We start from the raw sequence: 8,603 nt of genomic DNA, 5'->3' as shown, positions 1-8,603 counted from the left end.
GAAAGTCCACCTCCCACATTTGCGTGGGGAGCTACTGCTTCATTCTGGAGAGGTGGGACAGTGGAGGGGAAACGCAGGCCACAAGTCAGTGACCAGACAGACATGAAGTACTGTCCCGAGGCAGTAAAGCTCCCAGCAACAGGCAGCCTGGAGCTGTGTGGCTCTAGGGGGACAAGGGCATTGCGTAGGGCTGGGGGAGGACCAAAGCCTGTCCTCCGGTGCCTTCCTCAGACTAGCAGCTCATCCAAGCAGGTACTGGTAACTTATGAGCTGAGGGAGCGCCAAGATGTCTAGGCAGGACACTGCCCTCAGGGAGCGTACAATCAAATCTAGATCACTGTGCCCGATGCCTTGCATTATCACCTCATTTCTGAGCAGGAGTGCCTATGTCTAACTGCCCCAATGCACAGCACCAGCTCTCAGTACTCAGTACCCAGTGCTCTGCGGAGGCACTGCCTGAACTGGGGTGGCTGCTCAGGGTGCAAAGCACAGCAGCGGGAAAGAACCAGTCAGAACATGGAGCCAGGGCATGGGGTTACTGAAGGGATCTGAGGGAGAAGCATGACAAGAATATTTTTTAAAGGCAAACAGGCAGCATGTGGGCTGCAGAGGCAAGGTTACAGCTGCTCCCAGAGCACATTTCTCCTGTCTCTGACCCAGCACTCATCACAGCTGTCTAGGGGCCTGTCTGTCCCAGGTGGGGGTTGCGTATAAAATGCGCACCTGTGTCCAGAGGCTGGCCTGCCACATCGTAGGGCAGGTGCTGTGAGAGGTGTACTAAATGAGAAACTCCTGGCCTGAAGGATGGTCGCAGGCATTGGGAGCATCGCGAGGCTAAGTAAGAGGGTCAAACACAGAAATATAGGAACCTGTCTCTCCCTGTATGGGTTTAGCTCCAGAGCAGATGCACAGCAGGCACTTGCTCACTCGTGCACACAGGAGCAGAAAAGGGGGTGTCGGGGCACAGCCGGAGGCCAGAAGAGGCAGCTGAGGCTGACTCCAGTAACACTTTCCCAACAAAGTAAAGACATGCGGCCTTGGAGACACTGGTCTGTGTCATCAAAACATAAAGCTGACAGATGGATGACGATGTTGGGCAGAGTCTGGGCCAGTGATTTCTGAGTCCCCCCTTCTCCACCCCGGGCTTGTCCACTTCACAAAGCGCCCACACTGACCTCGGCCCCATAGCGAAGCCTCAGCCTCTCCCTGATGAGCAGTCCTTTGATCAGCAGCTTCCAGTTCCCCAGAGCCCGCTTCTCCCTTTTCTGCAGGAAAAATGAAATGGGAAAGCATCAGATGTTAATAACTGCCATTTTCAGGAAGAATATCAAGATGGAACCGAACGTGTATGCGTGCGTGCGTGCGTGCATGTGTGTGTATAAAGATGCAAGAAAACATTTTAGATTAAAAAAGTTTCTCAATTATATCAACTCTCAGTTTTAAAATTGGAGTGATTTATAAAGTGATATACAAGAAAGGCACCCAGAACAAAAACTTTTTGTTTCTGACTCTAAAACATTAAGGGGAGGAGGCTGTCCAGACCTGGACCACAGACAGCTCCTTTTAATCGAGGCAGGTATTAGGGCAGTGGTCCCTGGGGCTGGGATGCAAGCAGACAGCTGACAGCGGCAGTGATTCTGAGGTATAGGCAGGACCGTTTTATCCAGTGCTGGCTCCCTAGAGTGCCATCCATGGAGTGGCGGAGACAGAAAGCTTCAGAGCACATGGACGCCCTTTTACAGTTGGTGCACGTAAGGCGCCTGCTCGCCCTGTGTGTTTGCTTTCTCCGCATTCTGTGTTCCCGCCTCAGCCCCAACCCCCAGGCCCACCCTGGCCAGGCTACTCACCTCCTTCTCCTTCTTTTCAATGAGCGCCTGCTCATTTTCCCAGGCAGCCAGGAGCACGTCTTTGTATTCCTCGCAGACTATGTACCCGTCAGTTCTGTGGGGATGCAACACAGGTGGTCTTCCTTGAGCCTGCTGTGGCACGGGCCTTTTTTTCTCCCCATTGTGGAGGACAGTCAGCTGCTCCTAAGGACTTGACGCCCTGAAGGATTTCCTGGGTCAGCGGGACCACAATACCGACCATAGCTGCTAACAGACACCACCCATGCAGAAGGAAGGCCTGTGGACTCTGGCGCTGCTTCCTCCCCAGGCCCTGCCTACCGGCTGGGATGAAAGACCCTGCTCACCTCCACTGCATGCAGGACAGAGGTCGGCAACTAGGATGATGCTGATCTCACTAGGTCACCCGTGACCGCCCCCAGAAAAAATTTATACAAATTTATTAGGATGCTGGTTTCATTGGTTTTGTGGTGTCTGGATGGAAGCCACAATAAAAATGTCAAGGTATAAAAGTAAAAGGTAAAGTATTAAGGCTGATTTCGCAAATTCAGAGTAGAACCTGGAAAATAAGAGCCCCTGGGCCTCACCCCCCACCAACCTCACATCAACTTCCCGCCTCCTCCACTGTAACCTCCCCGCCCCTCCTTCTGGCCTCCATGGAAGGCCCCTCACGCACACGGGATGGGAGTAGCCGTTATGGAAATCGAAGCCAGTGATGGCCTGGACACAGTCGATGTCCAGCTTACGGGCCACACGGTGCAGGTTGGGCAGATTCAGCTGGACACAGCCGACAGGCATCATGCTGGGCAGGAAGAGGTACACGTTCCCAAATTCATTCCGGGGGACCTGCAGAGGGTGGCATGCCAGGTCTGGCCAGCTGCAGAACGAAGCAGCCTGGTCCTGACCCACTGAGCGCTGCCCTCACCTTGCCGTCCACAGCCACGGGCGGCTGGTACTCTTCTGTTTGCCACTCGCCAAACAGGCCCAGGTCGTTGTGGTCCTGCAGCTGAGGCTCAGCGAGGCGGGCTTTCCGGGCCCGGTTGGAATAGCCTTTCACCATCTACACCAGAGGGAACAGCCAGTTTACAACAAAGGCTACCACTTCCTGAGCGCTTACTGTATAGCAGGCCCTGTGCTCAGTGCTTTGCATCTGTTACAAGACAAACAAGCAAACCTCAGACGGGTGTGCTTTTTATCCCCTTTATGACTACAGTACTGTCACCACTCGTACCGCTCCTCCTACCATCAGCTAGCATCTCCAGAGTGCTCACTGTCCCAGGCACCCTGCTCAGGGCTCTATATGTACTCAGTATTTTCAGACTGCAATTGATCTCAGGTGACGGAAACCGCGAAAAGCAAAACCACACATAAAGGGAATTACATGCTATGTTCTATACTTTCATCACTAAAAGGGAAACTGGGGCTTGGATATGATGTCACTCACTTACGATCCCATGGCTGGGTGAGTGACAGGGCCAGGATTTGAACTCAGGTAACCGTGGCATGCACCCTGGAAGGCACTGACAGTTTGGGACCCCCAGAATGCTCCCCTACAGATGTCTAATGGACACCACCACAATTTTCAGTAGGGAGTGAAGGGGTGGAAGGCGTGGAGAACTAGCAAAGAGGACAAGATTGCATCACTTCTACAAGGAGGAGTGGCGCGGCCATGGGCCACGGATTGGCGCCTGGGCCTGGGCGTACTAGCTGTCCCTAGTGCAGGCATTGGCAAGCTCTTTCTGTAAAGGGTCATACTTTTTCTGTAAAGGGCCTGTTGCATATTATTTCTTTTTAAAATCCATAAAAAAAACCATCCTGAGATCCAGGGCCCCACCAAAACAGGTTGGATGTGACATGTGAGCTGTAGATTGCCGACTGCTGCTCTAGTGGCCATTCCTGCTATGGTCTCTGGGCATACCACCTCTGACACCCCTGTGGGGGCTGACAGTCCCCCTTTCTGAGGAAGCCATTCATCCAGTGCTGTTCAGTAAAGATCCAATAAGCATCTATTACAGACCACACTGTGACACCAGTCATTGGGGGCAGAGAAGGGGCAGTCTTTGTTAAGGAGCACAGGTTCCTGTAGGGAGACAAGGGCTACAATTCAGTGTGAAGAGTACAGGGTGGAACGGGGCCCAGAGGCAGGGCCCTCCCCTCACCCAGCGCTGAGAAGGGAGAGGTTAAGTCAGGCTGTTCAGAACAGGCCCCATCTGAGCCGAGTCTGAAAGGGAAAGAGGGATTGGTCAAGTGGAAAGGGCTGGGAAGAAAGTTGTTTGGGGCCGAAGGGACATGGAAGTGTGAGAATATGAGCAGCCTGGGACTGTGGAGGTCGTCTGGCATGCAAGAGGAAGTGTGGCTGGAGAGGCGGCAGGCACCACAGCATCACAGGTCTCTGTGTCACATCAAAGACATGGGACTCGAGGTGGGGTGAGGGTGGGCTACCCAGGAGGTGTCACACGCAACTCTGTTTCAGAAAGATCCCATGACTACGATGTTGGAAATGAGTGGGGGCTGAAGGTGCTGTGATCTCAAGAGAAGACAAGGCAGGAGCTGGAGCTGGGACAGCAGCTTTCAGAACAAGAGGAGGGCTTGAGATTTGGGATTATGCTAGAACTGCACTAACATGATAGCCACCAGACATCTGAAATGTGGCTAGTCAGAACTGAGATGTATTGAAAGTGAAAAACCATCGGGTTGTTGGAAAAGTCATGACGCATTTTTGCAATGAAAAACAGAGAAAAAATATGTCATGACTTTTCCGACAACCCAACAGGTTCCGTAATAAAAATAGATGTAAAATATCTTAACATTTCAAAATATTACGTGTTGAAATGACAATATTTCAAATATAAGTGTGTTAAAATTCCACCTCTTTCTTTTTAAGTTTTTAATGTAGCTACTAAAAAATTTAAATCTGTGGCTCACATTATATTTCAATCAGACAGTGCCATTCCACAATGAAGAGACTGGTTATTTGATAAGGAACATAAAAGAAAGGTGAGGGCCTATGGGAAACCCCAGTGATCCTCCAGGTCCAAGCAGGCAGCATGACGCACTCAAGCCTGCTTTTGGCAGTGACCCTTTCCCAGTACCTGCTGCCCCTTCCCACCAAACTAAGCCTCTCCACTCCACACCCAACTCCCCAGAGTCTCACAACTCACAGGGCTCCTTCTGAGATCTGACAAAAAGCAAATGTGTCTCTGTGACTGGCCACTGTCCTCCCCTGGATGAATGGGGCTTTGTGTCTTGTGACAAGCCTTTGCAGTACTGTACTGAATTCATGTTTCTCGTGGGCAGCTGACTCCGTACAGCAACACAGTGGGAGAAAAAGAACACTGGAGTAGAGGCTGGGCCTGAGATTCTTGTCTGGGTGTTGCTGTTTTCCTAACTGTAAGGCCTCCGACAAGTCATTTCCCCTTTCTGAACTCCTGTTTTCTCATCTGTAAAATGGGCATCACAATGCTACCTCCTATGGTTGTTGAGGCTCAGTAGAGATCACATACATGCAAAATGCAGTGAGTTATCAAACAGAAGGGCACTGATGACTGGTGAATGTGTCTCCATAAAGCAGGGCTTTGCCCTCTTAGAACAAAGTAACACAGTTCTAATCTACACTGCCTTCAAGCACATACCAGGAGACCAAGGGATGCTTTTGGGCCTAGATTTCTTGCATACTCTGGAAGATCCATCTCTTACAAATTCCTCATTAAGGTAAGGCATAATTTAAATGCATTGCTCCTCCTCTGATCCTTCTCAAGCCAGAAAAGTCAGACCTGGAATCCTGTCCTGGGCATGCGCTTGGCAGCCCTTAGTCCCCACTCCTCTGCCCTCAGCTGTTCCACTCAGCCTTGGTCCTGAGCTTCACTGCTGCCCTCAGGCCACCCACCCAACCCTAGCTCTGGTTACCTTGTAGGGCACTTCTCCAAGCCTCACCACTCTTCCTTGTTTCAGCCACGTGTCCTTGGAGTGCAGAGTATGCACGCAATCCCTACCGGAGCCAACAGAGGGAGACAAAGGACAAACCCAGTTCACACCCGGCCTGATGGAACACAGTCTGCACCAGAGCCAGCAGGACCCAGGTGCTCCTATGATCTCCCAGGAGGAAAAGTGCAGCCCTTGATTCTCAACTCAGGCTCTGCCTCATGCCCTGAAACAAACAGACCCTACTCCTGAGGGAACCAGGGGACCTGCCTTTGGCACACAGCTAACTTGGACTTCCTGTCTTTGGGGGTGCATGTCCACTTATCCTAACCTAAATGGAGTTGCTGTGTCTGTCTTAGGGTTCATGCAGTGCCCTCACCTCTCTCCCCACAGTCAGTCCCTTTGCAGCCCATACATAGGTGGCGAGGTAAAAAACAGCCTTGTAGGCACATTTCCTCACCCCAGAGCAAGTGCCCGCCCAGGGTCTGGTCTGCTGGTAAACACTGTGGGGTGAGGGACAAGTGTCCAGAGAAGGGGTGGTGAGCCCAAAAGACTACATGGAAATTATAATATACTAATAAATTACCATGGAATTAAGGCTCATGCACGTGGAACAAGTAACTCCTGGCAGCCTGTGGTTATGGTGAGAGATCTTTTGGCTTCATTCACTCTCCTTCCAGAGCTAAGAGCTATACCCCCGTCTTGCAATTCTATTTTCCAACAAGTTTCATCTGCTTTCCTTGCTGAGCATCTTTAACAGGGCACACCCATTTCGTCTTTAGTTTGCAGCCCCAAACTCTGCCCAGAGAGTGAAGTTCCAATGAGCACGGGCACTAAGTTTCCTCCTGGTGCAGAAATCAGGCCCTTCACCTACCTGCCAGTCTGAGGCTGATGTTCAGCACAGTACAATGGACATGGGCAAACCTCCTCTGTGCCACCTCCTAGGGGGTGACCCTGGACAAATCATTCTCCCTTCCTGTGCCTCAGTACCCTTCTCTATCAATTAGGGATAATGAGCTCTGTCCTCTCTGCCTTGCAAGGTTGCTGGGAAGACCAGACACTTTCCAGGTGCTGAAGCAGCGCTTCTCTGTCCACAGCATCACTGTCAGAAGCGAGCGCTCCAGCCACACTCCCACTGCAGGCTGCACATCTCTGATTGTTCAAAGGAGTAATTATGTCATGGTCATGGTCTTCAGATAGGAGTGGGGAAGGTGGGGGGCTGGGGGAGCAGGTGGGCATCGTCTAGCCATCCCCAAGGAGAGCAGCAGGGAAGTGGGCACACACCTCAGAATAAATCTCAACTTCTAACCACATCATACCTAATAGGATGCCTATTATAAAAAACCAGAAAGTAAGTGTTGGTGAGGATGTAGAGAAATTGAAACCCTTGTGCTCTGCGGTGGGGATGTAAAATGGTGCAGCCACTGTGGAAAACAGTATGTCAGTTCTTCAAAAGTTAAACATAGAATTAACACACGATCTAGCAATTCCACTTCTGGACATATACCCCAAAGAATTGAAAGCAGGGTCTCGAAGAGATATCTGTACCCATGTTCATGGCAGCATTATTCACATAGCCAAAAGGGGAAGCAAAAACACGTAGCCATCACTGGGTGCCAGTCACGAAAGGACAAATGCTGTATGAGTCCACTTACATGCGGTCCTAGGCAGTCAGATTCACAGAGAAAGAAAGCAGGATGGTGCTTGCTAGAGGCTGGGGGAGGAGGGGTTGGAGAATTGGTGTTTAATGGGCACAGTTTCAGTTTGGGGAGGCGAAACAGTTCTGGAGATGGACAGTGGCAATGGTTGCACAACACTATCAATGTACTTAATGCCCTTGAACTTACAGTTAAAAATGACTAAATGGTAAATTGTTGTGTATAGTCTACTACATTAAACATAAATGTGCACCTTTAATGCTTTCTCTGATGACTGACTTGGTCCCTGTGGGCCACGCTGGCATTCCTCCCACCACACCACACTTCCTGTCTCCCAACCTTGAGGAAGCCTGTGCCTCTATCAAGGCAGCCTGGGCCCTGGAGGCCTTTGCCAGCAGCTGAAGCCCTGACCAGGAATGACCCTACCTGACATGGACCAGAAAGCTCCAGCACAGACGGAAACAGAGAGTCTAGGAACTGCCTACAGGGCTAACGCGCAGGAAGCAGTCCCCAGTCAGAGGGCTCAAACCATCTACTCATGTGAGTTTCTCATGTTTCCTTTGTTTCCCCTTCTTTTCCTATTTCTTAAGAACATCCTCTATTTTTTGGTCTTGTATTTCAATGTTTTCTTTTTTTTTTTTTAAATCACTTTTCTTTCTGTTGTTATTTCTTAAAAGTTCTGCTTCTATTTTTATTTTTCCTCACCTTAAATTTATATTATTAAAATCTGTTTTGGGCCTGCCAAGTGGCGTGTTGGTTAAGGGTTGGCTTGGGACGCCGGCTCTGAGCAGCAGGGCCCTGGTTCGGATCCCACATGAGGGCGAGTGACGCTGTGCCCTCTACAGCTAAGATGGTGAATAACAGCTCTACCTGGAGCTGGGCTGCTGTGAGTCACCGGCAACAGGGTAGGCTGCAGTGGAGCTGCAGTGGGCTGCCATCAGCTACCGTGAGTGGCTGGCAGCCGGCGTGAGCAGCCAGAAGTTGGCGTGAGCTGTCAAGAGCCACCGTGAGTGGCCGTCCAATGGCCTGCGACAGATCTGCCTCACCCAGGAAGAGTGCAATGATAATACCAACATGGGGCAGGCAGTGAAGCAACGTCCTCCACAACTAGACTGAAGAACAAAAGAACAGCAACTTGTCTGTTCCCCTTCCCCGATTCCCCAATAAAAAAAAATCTTAA

The 8,603-nt window shown here is 50.7% G+C and overlaps 1 protein-coding gene across 1 annotated transcript in view; it reads right to left on the bottom strand.

Annotated features, from left to right (window-relative positions):
- Positions 1–5: 5 nt before the first annotated feature.
- The window catches only part of XPC (XPC complex subunit, DNA damage recognition and repair factor), a gene marked incomplete at its 3' end in the record, with an annotated part of 52,901 nt that continues 44,303 nt past the window's right edge, over positions 6–8,603 (bottom strand). Inside the window, exons 11-16 of the mRNA XM_019645955.1 lie at positions 5,751–5,832; positions 2,770–2,904; positions 2,521–2,690; positions 1,848–1,941; positions 1,176–1,265; positions 6–44 (exon numbers count right to left, since the gene is read on the bottom strand). Of these exons, the coding sequence (XP_019501500.1) occupies positions 6–44; positions 1,176–1,265; positions 1,848–1,941; positions 2,521–2,690; positions 2,770–2,904; positions 5,751–5,832 (610 nt within the window). The remainder of the gene's footprint in view (positions 45–1,175; positions 1,266–1,847; positions 1,942–2,520; positions 2,691–2,769; positions 2,905–5,750; positions 5,833–8,603) is intronic.

This window comes from Hipposideros armiger, unplaced genomic scaffold (assembly GCF_001890085.2).
Source record: "Hipposideros armiger isolate ML-2016 unplaced genomic scaffold, ASM189008v1 scaffold_96, whole genome shotgun sequence".
Classification (NCBI taxonomy): Eukaryota; Metazoa; Chordata; class Mammalia; order Chiroptera; family Hipposideridae; genus Hipposideros; species Hipposideros armiger.
Note: the sequence above shows the minus strand (reverse complement) of the source record. Positions and strands in the feature narration are given on the sequence as shown.